The sequence below is a fragment of the Protopterus annectens genome, chromosome 1.part2 (assembly GCF_019279795.1).
Source record: "Protopterus annectens isolate FY-2018-M chromosome 1.part2, PAN1.0, whole genome shotgun sequence".
NCBI lineage: Eukaryota > Metazoa > Chordata > Ceratodontiformes > Protopteridae > Protopterus > Protopterus annectens.
Window position 1 is genome coordinate 882,004,742 of NC_056727.1, and position 15,596 is coordinate 882,020,337.

The 15,596-nt window shown below is 45.1% G+C and overlaps 1 protein-coding gene across 3 annotated transcripts in view; it reads left to right on the forward strand.

Moving 5' to 3' along the window:
* The window catches only part of SFPQ (splicing factor proline and glutamine rich), a 304,377-nt gene that overhangs the window by 105,321 nt on the left and 183,460 nt on the right, over positions 1–15,596 (forward strand). For 2 of the 3 annotated variants that reach the window (XM_044059395.1, XM_044059403.1), the window contains exon 10: positions 13,306–13,738. The exons of the other annotated variant lie outside the window; for it this stretch is intronic. In XM_044059395.1, coding sequence (XP_043915330.1) covers positions 13,306–13,446 — 141 coding nt within the window. In that variant the 3' untranslated portion in view covers positions 13,447–13,738. Of the gene's footprint in view, positions 1–13,305; positions 13,739–15,596 lie in introns of those variants that run through there. 3 annotated transcript variants of the gene reach the window in all.

Consider the following 15,596-nt stretch of genomic DNA (forward strand, 5'->3'; position numbering starts at 1 on the left):
ATGATGAGAAGATTCATCCAGGCCCAGATGCAGATGGGAGTGCTTTGCCTCTCTGGGGAGCTCAACACCCTTTTTCAAACCTATTGCTCCTTCTCCGACCCGCTATCCGGGTTCGGAGCAGTTGGAGCAGAGCAGCCGAGCCGGGTGGGTCGGCACCGATAGTACTTGGTACTTCGGAACCGACCCTGCCCACGAGTGCGTCGGATCCGACCTCTCGGGGCCTAGATCCGAGCCACGGATCCGGGGACCAGTCCTCCTTCGGCGCCATCTGGCGGAGCGCACTGTCCCTTCGGATCCGAGCGCTTCGGCGCCGGCTCCGATCCACTCTTCGGATCAGAGGGGGAGCCGATTGTCGGATCCTTTGGCCGAGGTCGGCTCCCCGGCGCTTGATGTAGTGGAGAGGGCTCTGTTGAGGGTCTCCGGACCCCGGCACTTGTTCCGGCTCTGTCCCGCTCCCTCTGCACTGGGCCAGGCTTCCACCATCCGGCCCTGGGACAGCCCGCTTGTGCCCCAAGTTGCACCAATGGAACAAGTTGCTGCTTATCAGGACTCCTCTGACAGCCCCCAGAGCATGTCCCTCGCAAGCATACGTGCAAAAGGAGGCACATTGACTCCCCCGAGTCTCTCACAGAAGACACGGACTTGGAGGAAGGGGAAGGCTCCCCACGGTCACCCCCCGAGGATGTCTCATTTGGAGACATCATGGAAATGCTCCGTATAAGGGGGGGTGGTCTGCCCCTAAGTCTTCCTCGGACGAGTCCGTGTTCTTGGAGGCATTTGAAGCGGGCCCGTCTACCTCTTGGGTGTCCCCTCCTGCCAACCCCCTGGTGGACCTTATTACCACCAGGGCGTGGAAGGAACCGGACACTGTGGAGCCAATTCCTAAGAGGCCAGATAGGATCCTTAGCCCACCGTCCGACCGTGCCCATTGGAGTAAGGGGCCTCCGGTAGATGCCATGTTGACGGCGGCGGCCACCAAGAGGGAACTGGCTCAGGAGAGTCCCTCAGTCCACCCCCCGAGCAAGGTGTCTCGGATGATGGACCGCTTGGGGAAGCGGATGTTTAGTTCAGCGGCCTTCTCGGTAAGGGCGCTGAACTACTTGGCACATGTCATTAGGATGCAGCGAGATCTTATTAAAGAGTACGCTGCATCTCCCCCAGAGTCCAATTTTGGAGGAGGACAGGGTTCTGCACTCCACCTGTATGGCCACTCTTAGGTCAGTAACTAATACCTCTATGCGGCTACTCTCCCATGCAACGGAAGGCGCCGCTAGAGCTGCGGGGACAGGACTAGTCACTAGACGTCAGGCCTGGCTCTGTCACTGCGATTTTTCTGAGCCCTTCAAAGCGTCATTTTAACGCCTTTGATGGTTCTGCTCTTTTGGCAAAACCGTTCGCGACGTTGACCCAGAGCGAGAAGGACGGAAGACGCTGTCTGCCGTCGGAATCCGCTTCTCTGCACCCCGGAGCCCCTACTCTGGGAACCAAAAGGGTCAGAAGAAGATGTGGTTCCGGAAGTCGCAGCAGTCCCAGCCTGCTCCGGACAACCAGTCCTTCCGTGGCAGAGGAGGACAGGGAGGACGCCGCCCTAGAGGCAGAGGGGCTCCCAGAAACTTCGGGTCCAGGGAACCTTTCTCTGAACGGCCCGCGCAGCAACCCTGAGGGGTTGCCCGACTGCTCCACTCTGGAGGCAGTCGGGGGACGTTTTTCGGGGCACCTAGTGGCTTGGGAGTCCATAACATCGGACCGCTGGGTTCTCCAAATCATATCCAGAGGATATCGCATCCCTTTCTTTCACCTTCCAAAGTTGAAGTCCCTCCCAGACGTCCCACCCGGTCAACGGGAGGCTGCTTTGGCAGAAATTGGCCATCTGCTAAAGAAAAGAGCCATCCAGCCCGTCCCCCCAGACCAGATCGGATCAGGGTTCTACTCCAGATTCTTTTTAGTGCCAAAGACGGGGGAACTAAGACCAATCCTAGACCTCTCTCTCTTGAATCTGGCAGTCCCCAAAGAAATTCCGAATGGTCACTCTGCAATCTATTCTCCCCCTTCTGGGAGAAAATCACTGGATGTGCTCGATAGACCTCAAGGACGCGTACTACCACATCCTGATGGACAGGCGCTCCAGGAGGTTTCTCCGCTTCCGGCTGGGAGCCAGTCACTACCAGTTCCGGGTCCTTCCCTTTGGTCTCACCACAGCCCCCAGGGTGTTCACCAAAGTATTAGCAGTGGTAGCGGCCCACCTGAGGCTTCAGGGAGTGCAGGTGTTTCCCTACCTGGATGACTGGCTTCTTACCGCCCCAACAAGGCATCTACTTTTATTGGCGCGAGACTCCTTTCTCCATCTTGCTCCCTTTCTGGCCATCACAATAAATACAAAGAAATCCAACCTGGCGCCCACACAGCTCTTAGATTTTATAGGGGCCAGGCTAGACACAAGGAGTTTACGAGCCTTCCTCACTGCGGGCAGGGTTCAAAATCTGCAGCTCCAGGTGCGGGCCATTCTCCACTCAAGTTCCGTTCCGGCGGAGTTGGTCCTGAGGGCTCTAGGGTCCATGGCATCTGCTATAGCACTTCCTCTTGCCTGGCTCAATATGCACATTCTACAGTGGACGCTCAGTACAGTGGTCATACCTTGCTCTCCCCATGCATCATCCCATAGCGATCAGCAAGGCTTGCAAGCGGTCCCTCTTGTGGTGGCTTCACTCCCCGGATCTCCACAGGGGCTGCCCTTTTTGTGCTTCTCCCCCTCTCGCCACGGTGACCACGGACGCCTCCCGCCTCGGGTGGGGGGGCACTTTGCGGGCCGGACCGTCCAAGGCACGTGGGACGATTCAGAGACCTTACTGCATATCAATGTTCTAGAGATGAGAGCAGTGCTCTTAGCGTTGCTAGCACTTCAGGACTTTCTTCCCTTGGGAACAATTGCGATTCAATCGGACAACATGTCTGTTGTCTGGTACATCAACAAGCAAGGGGGAACAAGGTCTTACCCTCTTTGTCGAGAAGCCATGAGAGTTTGGGAATGGGCAATCTCTACTAACCGCTTTCTAATAGCAACGCACATTCGGTCGGTCCAACATCCTAGCGGACAAGCTCAGTCGCACCATTCTGACCCCTTACGAGTGGTCTCTCAATTGTCGAGTAGCGGAACGCATATTCGCACGGTGGGGAACCCTTCATGCGATCTTTTGCCTCTCCCTCAAACACCAAGTGCGACAGTTTTTCGCTCTGATACCTCCTCCGGAGGTACCCCAAGAGACGCTCTGGTGCATGCTTGGCCACCCGGTCTTCTGTATGCTTATCCACCCTTGCCTCTGATGCTCCAAGTTCTTCAGAAAGCCTCTCGGGTGGGTTGCAGAATGATTCTCATTGCTCCGTTTTGGCCTCGACAGATCTGGTTCCCCTTCCTAAGGTCTCACTCGGTGAATCCTCCTTGGATTCTAGATCCCATCCCGGATCTGATATCCCATCCATCCTGCATTCCTCCTCGAATCTGGACAACCTGAAGCTGACCGCTTGGCTGCTCCAGTTCCACTCTTGATCAGGACTCGGTATTTCGTCACGGTTAAGGCAATTTGGTGGCAGCTCATAAACCATCCACTAGGAAGGTTTACCGCAGCAAGTGGAAACGTTTTCTTTGTGGGGGCGGCAAGGCCTGAATCCCTTCACGGTTCCTCTTCCATTAGTGCTTGACTTTCTAACCACTCCAACGATGGTGCCAGCAGTTCCACAGTCAAAGTACAACTGGCGGCAATTTCTCATTATCACATTGGCCATGACTCTAATCCTCTTATGTCAGCCAAATTGTGTAAAATTTTCTTAAAGGTACTTTTCTTCTCAGGCCCCCTATAAAACAAGCGGTTCCTCCTTGGGACCTCTCTGGTTCTACAGGCCTTGACCGCCCCTCCTTTCGAGCCAGCGGCTACGGTGGATCTCAAATTCTTGTCCTACAAGACAGCCTTTTTGGTAGCCATTACATCGGCCAAGAGAGTTTCTGAGCTTCAAGCATTATCAGCTAAACCTCCTTACTTGGTATTTCATCCGGACCGTGTCTACCTCAGGACCAACCCGTCCTTTCTTCCTAAAGTCGCTTCTGAAGCAAACATCAATCAGTCCATTAACCTCCCTGTTTTCTTCCCTAAATATGAAAACAAAGGTGAATATAAGCTCCATTCATTAGATGTTCACAGGCAACTTAGATTTTATCTGAACAGGACGGCTGGTCATAGGCAATCCGACCAGTTTATTTCCTTTGCAAAATTCAATTTGGGCAAGCCAATTTCTAAAGTTTCTCTGTCCCGCTGGATTTCAGTGCATCTTATTGGCTTATCAAGCTTCAGGAAGGCCCGCACCGGAGGGTGTTCATGCCCATTCAACCCGGTCAGTATCTACCTCGGCAGCCTTCAAGGCTAGGATTCCTCTAGATGATATTTGTGCAGCAGCCACGTGGGCTTCATCTCATACTTTTATTTCCCACTATAAGTTGGATCTTGCATCTAGGGGTAGAGCATCCTTTGGCTCCGCGGTGCTCCGGAATATCCTTCCATGATGGCTGCCCAAGATTCAGGTAGCTGGGGACTCTGTCCCACAGGTTGCAGACAAATGAATATCCTACTTCAGATTTAGAAGTTATGTACTCACCATAACGTTCCATCTGAGTAGGTGTATTCATTTGTCTGCAACCATCCCGCCCTCCTATTCCCCTGGCCTTTCAGTTTCCTGCATATTCTATGTTACCCTTTTCAGGGTGTTGCTTTGGCAAACTCTATCTGAGGTCATGAGGGTAGAGCAGGGCATTATGGGTGAGGGGAGGAGCTGAGAGCTTGGATCCATAGCTGGAAAACCATGCCGGTTCGGATCCGATATCGGATCCATAACCCACAGGTTGCAGACAAATGAATACACCTACTCAGATGGAACGTTATGGTGAGTACATAACTTCTAATTAATTCTGTAGATTACTGCTGCCGTCAGTAGCAGATGAGCTCTCTAGGTTCAAACTTCAAAACTATAAGCTGAAACTGGTTTCATATTTTTGACTGCAGTTCATTGGAGCTTTGACTGCACTTCAGTGCGGCCATTAGTGTGGCATTTGGTTCTGGAATTTAGCTTGTGTAAATGTAGGGTGCCTGTGCAGCTTAACCTATGGTGTAACTTGTGAAATTCTCATGCCAGAGAAAGTGTCCAACTAGGTTTGGAAGACTAAAGTGCTTCCATAAAGTGTATTGCTTAATCTTGTTCATGATCCCAGATGACATTTTGTACGGTTTTCAGAACCCTTGTAGGGGAGTTAACCCCAAAGGTGTACCAGGACACATTTACAGCTCCAAACTAAGCAAGTCTTAAGTCTGTAGGCTTGCTGGAACAGGCCATAGTCAACTTATGAGAACATTGACAAAAGTTAGGCCTTTAGAGAGGGGAGCATGACCACAGAACCTAGATTCATCCTTAATCCAAGAGCAGCGGGGAAAGTCTTAAACCCCCTGAGACAGCCACATCATTGGCTACTTTCTGACATTGGTATTTCTGAATTGAGTTTGTGTCAAGACTCTAAGCAGATACAGAATACAGAAGGTGGAATTGGTAATGCACCTTGGGAGAAAATTCTAAGCTGCAGGTCCAAACCCTGCCTTATGGTGTGCAACTTGCCCCTCGCCCCATTATTGGTTTAGGCTGTTTTGGGATTTCTATTTAAAACCTGTTGCCAGGCCCAGGCAGATATTTCGTGTAGGGAAATGGTTGTCTGTAGGGTTAATACTAGGGTGTGGGTGTTGGCTTTCATCTGTAGGTTGAGTTTGCTCTTAGGAAACTAATTTGGGGTACTTGGAGTGCCTCAAGTGGCAGTCCAGGAGGACTGCTTCATCCCAGAAAAGTCTTTATCTCCTGGGACAGGACTGTGAATATCTTTGCTATTTTACGGATTCTGGAATGCTTTGCAGGATGCTTTTAGGGTGACTACTTGGAGCTTGTGTCCTAATGAACCTGACCATTTTGGAGGGAGCTAAAAGGCAGTCTTAAACCTGGGAGCAAACACTCAACCTTGGTAGCCACAAGTGTGGCTCTGTAGTGCTTGAAAATTACTACTGGACTAATGAATTAAAAGTGCATGCAGTGCAGTAAAGTATTTGCTCCTTGCTGATTTCTTTTTTGCATGTTTGTCGCAATTTCAGATCAAACAGATCTAAAGGTTAGACAAAACGCAAGTAAACAAAATGCAGTTTGTAATTAAGGAAAAAACTATCCAGACCTACATGGCCCTATGAAAAAGTAATTGCCCCTAAACCTAACAGATTGTGCCACCCTTGGCAGCAACTGCAATCAAGTGTTTGCAATAACTGGCATCGCTGTTGAGGGAGGTTTTCCAAGCATGAACCAAGGTAATTCCACATCTCAATTGTATTAAGTCTGGATTTTGACTGGGTCACTCCAAAACCTTTTGTTAAGCCATTTAGAGGTGGTCTTGCTGGTGTTTAGGATCATTGTCCTGCTGCAGAGCCCAAGTGCACTTCAGCTTGAGGTCATGAACTGGTGGCCAGACATTCTTCAGGATTTTTGGTGGAGCAGAATTCATGGTTCCATCAATCACAGGATGTCCAGCCCCAGGCCATCACACTACCACCACCATGTTTACTGTTGGCATGTTTTTTTCTGAAATGCTGTTAATTTGCACCAGATGTAATGGGACACCACCTCCAAAAGTAACTTATTCGGTCCACAGAACTTTTTCCCAAAGGTCTAGGGATCAAGATGTTTTTTGGCAAAAGTGAGATGAGCCTTTGGTCAGCAGTGGTTTTCACCTTGAAACTCTGCCATGCATGCCATTTTGCCCAGTCTTTCTTGTGGTTTAGTTATGAACATTGACATTAACTGACACAAGTGAGGCCTGCAGTTCTTTAGATGTTCTGGGTTCTTTTATGACCTCTTGGATGAATCATTGCTGTGCTGTTTGGGTAACTTTTGCAGGCCAGCCACTCCTGGGAAGGTTCACCACTATTCCAGGTCTCAATTTGTGGATAATGCTCTCAGTGGTTCGCTGGAGTCCCAAAACTTTAGAAATAGATTTGTAACCTTTTCCAGACTGCTGTCAATGTTTCTCAGCTGTTCTGAAATTCTGTTCCGGAATTTCTGTAGATCGCAGATTGCTTGTCTTTCCCTCTTGTACAAGAAAAATCTGTTGCACTGTTTTGCAGACAGCTGAGATTTTTAGTAGCAGAGGGGGTGCCGCAGTCTAAGCAGACAATTTGTAAACTCATTACATTACGTATTGCAGTAAGATTTCTGGGAACCAGAAGGGAGTGGGGAAAGTACTCTGGACATTTTAAAGGGGGGATAATGTGCACACAGTACAGGTTGTTGCATAATCCATGCTGGAGGTTTCTCTGCCATCTGTACAGGCTCCTGCAGTCCTTTGGGCCACCTTGGAATATTTATCTGCAGCAGTGATCCATATGAACATTGCATCTATTGTGTAACTTAGATCAACTGGGATTATTGCAGTAGTACATTTACTGTTGTCCATTTAGCTTGAACTGTGGCTGGGGTGTTTCCAAAATGCCTTCCGTGCCTTTTTCCTTTTCTTTGACCTGCCATTTTTTTCATGCCGTCTTTGGGAGAACTGGGTTTTCTCCCAAGTTTGAGTGGGAGTCTTATGGGGACTCACTTGGGAGAGGACACCAGTTTTGTTGGGATCAAAATGTGAATGCTTTTAAAAACATTTGTCACCAAGACACAGGTGAACATTAACAGACAATTTTAACACTGTTCCATTTAAATATGAAATAGCACTATTTGCTAGTATCACCAGTTAAACATTAAAAAAATTGTCCAGTTCCTGCCTTCAATAAACCCACTCCTAGACATGTGCATTGTTCCCACAATTTCCATTTAGAAAAGGAGAAAATTACATAGAAATAAAGATCCCTTTCCTGTTTTTTTGTAATACCTCAAATGTAGTATGGGTGAATGTTTTCAGATGTGTCTATGTCCTAAGAAAGTTACTGTGGATTTCATTCTGCAACACTTGTGTTGCTAAAGCTTTTACCTTTATGGAAAGTTCTCAGTTAGGTGGGCCCAATTTCCTCCTGCACTTTCTAAATTCCTCAGTTTCAGAATCTGTATGCAGAAAAACTGCCAAGGCAGGTCCAGGCTAATTCTCATAGCCCTAGTCTACTCTTGACAAATGTGGTTACCCTGCTTTCTCCTGTTTGAGACTCTTGAGGCCCTTCAAAATATCCTGATTTGTGACCATACCGGTCAACCTCTTAGAGCAATTAATCTGGACATAGCCTACAATGATTTTGGGGGGGGGGGGGCGGCAAATCAGATTTTAAATATTGCTCTTACAAAGTTGATAGAATAGGTTTTGCATTAGCATGAATTTTCTGAAGGATGTGGAGTCTTAAACTCGGATGTTTGTCATTATTTAATGACTTGAATCCTCTGCTGTTTGCCAGAAAAGTACAGAGTTTAGGAGGAACACCTCAAAAAATGAGGCAAATCTGGACATTCTGTGAACCTCTATACAGTTGAGAGGTAGGCTACCTCACCTTAGCATGGTTAGTTTATTCAGATTTCGCACTAAGGCCCATCAAACCTAAGGTGGTGCAAATCCTCTTCAGCGACCCACTAATTTTTGTTCACAAATGCATTCTTCTGCAGGGCTGGTTCAAATTTCTTTCCTGTTGCTTAATATGAGATTTGTAGAAATAACAGCCATTGGTGGTTAGACCATTTTTGCAGCCAAAGTTCTGCATTCATGGAATACTTGGACACCACCTGAAGTTCCTCTTAATAAATCCACCTTGCAGCCATCTGATTGGTCTTGTTTCCAGTGCATTTGTAAGACTTTTAAACCCTTTTGTGTTACGTTCCACATCTAATCCTCTTAAGTACTTGAATGGCATTTCTTGGACCATTTTTTCTAGTGTATTCAAATTCAGGCCTTGTGGGGAAACCTGTGCCCAATTTTAAAAGTTGTGATCTGGTCCTGCCTTTGAACATCTACTGCATCCTTTTTTAACATTGTAACAATTTCATGTATAGTTTTCCAGTGACTTGTTTAATGTATGGTCTTCTCTCTAGCACTGATTAGTGACCACTTGAGCATTTTTCAGAGAAGCATCTTTAAATTTGTACAGCCTCCTTTAGATTTTTGACTAGACATCAAGTTGGTTGTAATCTCTTTTCCAAGTAGTCTTGTTTGTTCAGTTATCAGAGGTAGATGTCCACCAAAGAGCTTTGGTCTGTTCTACCACTAGCTAACAAGGATACTCCCTTAAGTGTGGAGTAGTGTCCGTGGTGCAACAGGTGGCATACATTTGGAAGGGCCAGTAGGCTGTGGTGGTTTTACTGCAGCAGGTGATTGGAACTGCTGACACTGCAGTGAAACATAAAGGAGGTGCTGCATTCTTTGGTGTCCTTAAAACCTGTAAGTCTCATCTAATCTGCTTGAGTAGGTTTTGGCCTCGGATGGATGCAAGATCTCATGGTACCTGTTAAGATGCACGTACACCTTGGGTATCTTGAAAACCCATTAGCCTAGTGGGAGTAATCCGTTAGTAATGAAATGGAAAGGGGAACATGGGGGCATATGCTCTGGGACTGCTCCAAGCTGCAAAAGTACAAGATGGGGAAGTGCTAGGTTTAGGACATTGGGGAAATGACAGGGTAACTGGCATGTTCTCAGCTGGGGAAAATACAGTTAACACTTCAGCTAGGGCATTGGTGACCTTGTTCGTGGTGGCAAGACTTCAAGAAATTTAAAAGTTTGGCAGGCCGGAAATGGAGGGAAAGAAACATACCATTGAGGATGGAGGGGATAAAGCTAGACTGAAGTTTATAGAAGAGAAATGGGATCTCTGATCTCTGGGGAAAGTGCATCTGAGAGGATTCTCACTAGAGTGAATGAAAATGGGGAATGGAAAATCCACTTCTGCGAGGGAGGATCAATATTGACCCGGACACCAAAGAATAAATACTTAGACTCTGGCATAAGATTTTACTTAGGATAATTTTTAGAGCATTTAGAAAGGTACCTTTCCTTAATATTTCTACTATTAATAGTTGTAACAGTGTTTAAGTTAATCATACAATGTGGCGAATTATGTCAAAGTTCACATGTACTTCACTGTTGTATATGGTAGGCCGTGCTGTTTAGGTTTCTATTTCAGTGTACCTAGTTTTCATTCTTGTTGATGTGGCCTGTGATAGGCAACCCATGGCATCAGTGCTGGATTGGCATTGCTACCCATTTTGGTTGGCAGGCCACTGGGGGCAGCAGAAATGCATCTTGCCCAGGGTTTAGTGTAAAATTGCTTTCATGCAGAGTTTTCCATGCTTTTCACCACCCCGCTTTTATGGCATTTTGCAAGTGAGTTTTTCCCAGGCACCTTTCTAGAATTCACTTGACATAGCGTTTCATTCATATAAACGCTAACATTTTACGTATATTGCTGTGGGTCTCATAATCTAAGCAACTTTACATTAAATTTTTGCCTTTTTAAACTAAGATCTTTATTAACCATCACTTACGTAAAATGAAAACCACATCAATACAATCATAATTCCAAGCACTTTTGCATCACAAACAATACTGACACATTCCCAGTTGAAAATGTACGTCATTATCTACCCAGTGTGTAACCATTTTTGATATTTTTCAACATCCTTTCCTAGAAGGATGTTTATGCATAGTGCTGCATTTTCAAAGTGACAAGTTCTGGCTTGCAGAGAGCAATGCAAGGAAAAGGGAATACTGACTGCAGTCTGTCTTGAGGATTGATGTGCTCATCCAGGTCTAGACTAGTGACATTTCGTGTGGTTTCTTACTGTCCAAATTCAGCCACTTTAGACCCATCTAATTATGCCTGTTTAGTGAGGTACTGCCCATTCCAAAAACTCTCACCACTATTCATGTTTGTAGGAGTGGCTGTCTGACATTCCCACCCTTTCTTGGGTGGTCCTCCCCCTGTCCCTCAAGAGGGGCGCACAAGAATTGTTGGAATTTGATCTTTCTGGATGAGTTCATGTACGTATTTTCTCCTGCATGTAGTTGGGCTCCCAACTGGGGGATTCTTCTGGCGAAGCTTTGAAGTATTGTATTGTAAAAATTGTAATAAGATGAAAAATATTTGAGGTATTTAAATATTGGATTTGTAGATTTCAAACTTAATCCTACCAATCCTCTTGCTCCTTAATGCTTTAAATTTGTCCTTAATCCCCACTCAAAGCTGTCATCCCAAGGAAGCTTTGTGAAATACTTGTACATAAAGCTTTCTAAAGGGCCACACTGGCACCACAATATTGAGCTTTCCAAACATCACTAGAAAGGAAATTTTCAAATACTGCAATGTAAATAGCTAGGTAAAATACAATGGCAAAACTACTTAAAAGGATTTTCTAATGGACATTCCAGATAAAGGTGTGGGTTGATGTGCAGTGGGCAACTTTTCTGGTACTATAAGAAATCTGCATGGATAGGCTGCAACTGCTGGGTGTATTACAAAGCCATATGTATCATTTAGTTGTTTAGTTTGTATGGCTGTTAACAGCCACTTGATAGAAGTGTTCTAAGCAGGTAAGAAAACAGGGTTGACAATACAAAATATGATAGCAAGGGATGGAAGTCCCCCCAACCCAAGAACCACCGTCCTATATCTGTGCCTTGCAGCCTTTTTTGAGCTGCAGCACACTTGAGTTTGGTTCCAGGCAGTCCAGTATGGGAAGGCTGTATTTTGAAAAGGGGGGGGGGGTGTACACGAATTTTTCCTTTATGGGGAGTACCCTAGGACTCTTTTTTTTTTTCTGACCAAACTTGAGTTGGCGAAGCATTTGAATTGTAGAAAGTGTAGGCTGGAAATGAGTCGTTTTCACTGTTCTATTTGTCTAAGCTGAGCATCCTGAATGTGGAATTAAAATGGTATTTAAGACCCTTGTGCAGTGCTTGCCTGTCTGGATCTAAAAGATGCCTGCTTGCTTTAAGGTCAAATGCTTCCTTGGGTTCAGAATGGGGGAGACACTTACTGCTGCTTACTCTGTTGGTTCAGAGTCTTGGTCATATGCTTTTCCACGGTGCTTAGTTGAGGATAAGTAAATGTGCTGTTTAAGGAGTGCCGCCACTGACCAGAAGGGGTTGGGAGGATGCTTCTGTCTAGAAACCTGCATGCATCCTAAAAAAGGGACTTTCAGATGTGAATTCCTGTGGACTTGATAGACAAGTTTCAATGAGGTTGTGACAACCCATGAGCATTGTATTTAAACAATGTTTCAGGCGTTGCATGCATTTTCTCCCTACTTTTTCTAGGGCAAGTGGAATTGCAACAGATATCTGAGCATTTTAACCAGTGTGGAAAGTTGTACACTGCTGGCCACTGGCCTTGAGTTGGTGATTTTTGTAGCTTGGCAAGCACATTCTTGTCATTGGAACTGATGATTTAAAGGATGTAGCTAAATATTCCCCAAGAATAATAGCTTATGAAGCTTTAGTTCGTGGCAATTATCAAGCTTCATTTTTCACAGCTGTGCATAGTTTGAGCTTCTGCTCCTTTTCAACATTTTCATAGGTGAGAGCACCTTTAGATTCTCTGCCACTTGGTAAGTGAAAGTAATTGCAGAGCCCAGATTTTTTGTTTGCAGAGAAACAAGAGCAGGGTTGGGTTACTACTCGGTGCATGATTTCCAGTTTCTGATTTACTATCGACAGTTGAATTGTATGTTTTGAATACTTGAGATTTTGTGGACCCTTTCCAGATGTTTCTATTTGTTTGAACATATTGGTTGTCTTCCAGAACCTGTAATTTATACAAGCACATGAGGTACAGTATTTTCAACAGCTTTAGAATTAGATTAGTATATTCATGTATTTAGACAGTTTTGACCAGTTTGTAATTGCTGCATTGAGTAGCATGGCCATGGCTACTGTGCAGCTAAATAAGCTTAAATATGTTCTTCCACAAAGGCATTTTCCTTTATGGAAATGAGTTTCATTTTAGTCAGTTGCAGTAATGTTTTTAATAGTTATAGGTTTGTAGTGGCATGTAAATTTGATTTCCAATGAGTAGGTATCGTAACAGATTGTTGTATTAAGTAAGGAAGGGGTGCATATTGGGGACCACAAAGCATGCAATGTAATTCATAAACTAATGCTTAAATTACCCTTTTTTCCTTTTTATGTTCCTGGTACCTGTGGATTCGGCCAATGGTGATTGTATCGACGAACCTGACTACGGAATTCTTCTGTAATTGTATATACTTAACATGTGGACTTCAACACCAATATCTGAACTGTAAATTTTTTCCAAATAGCACGCTGAGCGTTACAGCCAGGCAGCAGCAGCCGCAGCAGGGTCTGTGCCTGTAGCTGGTTCCAGAGGAATGGGATCTGGTGCTGGGTTTGGTAGAGGGCGTGAAGAATATGATGGTCCTAATAAAAAGGCTAGATACTAAGTGCCCTAAAGCGACCCCTGTAGGCATCCATTCCATTGTTCAGAACCCTTTTTATTCTTGCATTTTAGTGAGACAATATTTTATGATTGTTAGTTGTAATACCTTTGTAAATGACTTGAGAAACGTTTAATTGTGTTGCACTGTTCTGGAAGAATGGTTGTGTGACTGTAAGTATAATTTCCTTAACTTCCTGCAGTGTCCTTTGTGCCATCAATTCCAAAAAAATGTATGGTCTTTTTTTTACTGTAATTAAAATAAATGCCACAGTACAAGGTACTGATGAGTATCTTAACAGTTGTTGTGTAATGTTTAAGTTCCAAGATGCAAAGCATGATTAGGTGTGAATAGAATAAGATTTCAGATGCTTTACATTGGGGGGGGGACTTGTGTGGATGAATGTAATTTGCACTGTCCTTTCATATCTTTAACATGCTAATTGAGATGACTGTCATACACCTTCAAACGTTTCTTTTGAACACTTAACAGTGGGAGACGAGTGGTGCCCCTTGCATTCTTAAGATGGCCATTTTAAACAGATAAGCACTCTGAACGGAGTTCAGAATGTAGTGCAGGTTTCTAAAGTCCTAATGTGCAGTAACAGCGTTTTTCATCTGGTAGAGTAACATTACCAGAAATATGGTTTGTAACTTTATCTGTTTTTTGCAGGCAGATGTTACATTTTTCGGTTACTGTTACAGCCATGATATGGGGATCTCAAGCCACCTGACCAAAATTAAAGAACCGAGCGTACTTCTCGTGGCTAAGCTATTGCATTGCTTTGGATATCCTGTGTTTTGTCATGTTTTAGAGCTGTCTTAATATCTTGTTGATCAAATTGATTAGTCTGGCATTGGTCTAGGCCTGTAACGAAGTAGAAGCAGGCGAGTACTAGGCTGGTGAACTTTTTGTATTTTCCTTTTCAAGTTTAACTGGGTGTCTGCAGGGAGGACACGATACAGACTGTAGCAGAATAGGTGAATTTGTCAGATTACTATACCTAGTTAACAAAGACTAGTGAATGCCCTTCATATTTATCTGGGCTTTTGTCCAATAACTTTGAGGTGAAGAAAGAATACCTAAACTTGCCTCAATTTTATTCATTTAAGGTACATTTGCCCCACAAAGTGACTATGCAAACAGGTCAGATTCCACAGATTACCATGATTATCAGGTGCAGAGCATGTCCCGGATTATCATTTTTGCCAGTGTTTCATCTGAAACTATTAAGGAGGCTGTCAAAATGCATGTCGGCAAAAAGTTGCCACCTTTTTTAGACGGGGGGGGGGGGACATGTTTGAAAAGAAATCTGAACTAGTTAACTTGAGACTTTAGGTTGGGAAAGGTCAGTTCCATGGATGCATTTAGTACATCCCATAGCCCTAATGTCGTAACAGTCCTGCATGTTGTGCTCTTATGGCCTAAACTGAGTAAGCCAGTGTCAGTCTACAGTGTGTGCATCCTGAAACTGATTTAGGTTAGGAGATGTCTGTGCTCACAAGAATTTGGGGCCAGGTCAAGTTCAAAGGTCCATAGTGACGCCCACCTTTCCAAGTGCTATGTAAGAAGGCTGGCTACCAAAGCGTAAACAGCTGCCCCTTGAGTCACTTGCTCTAAGCCCCAACAATCCTACCAGTAACGGAGTTAAACTGGCTCAGAGTCCTATCGTTTGGGCTCTGACCTGACTTATAGGTGTCACATTCCTCCACCCTAAAGAGACTGAATTCCATCAGTTCCCCTGATGCCACCACTTGTGATATGGGGATATTGTTACCACATGAGCTGCCACTTGGGTGGCTAAAGGAAACTTCAGTGTGGAGTCCTTCAGTAAGTTACCTGAACTTTAATGGGACTGGAGTCTTACAGTTTTCCCTTCCGGACCAAAAGACTCTAAAACTCTTTGAAGTAATTTCCACTAGAGCTAACATCCCAACCCAAATACATGTTCTGCAGAAATTGTCATGACCACAGAAAACAGTAGGTATGACTTATGGACACGGCAATCTGCTTCGAGAGAGCAAGATATCTTTGAAGTGTGCGTACTTCCAACTCTTCTTATGGCTTTAGTAATTGCTGTTGGGACCCCTTTCCAAAAAGACTGGAAAACAAAGGAAATTGGTGCCTGGAGCACATGTTAAGCAACTCCATCACAA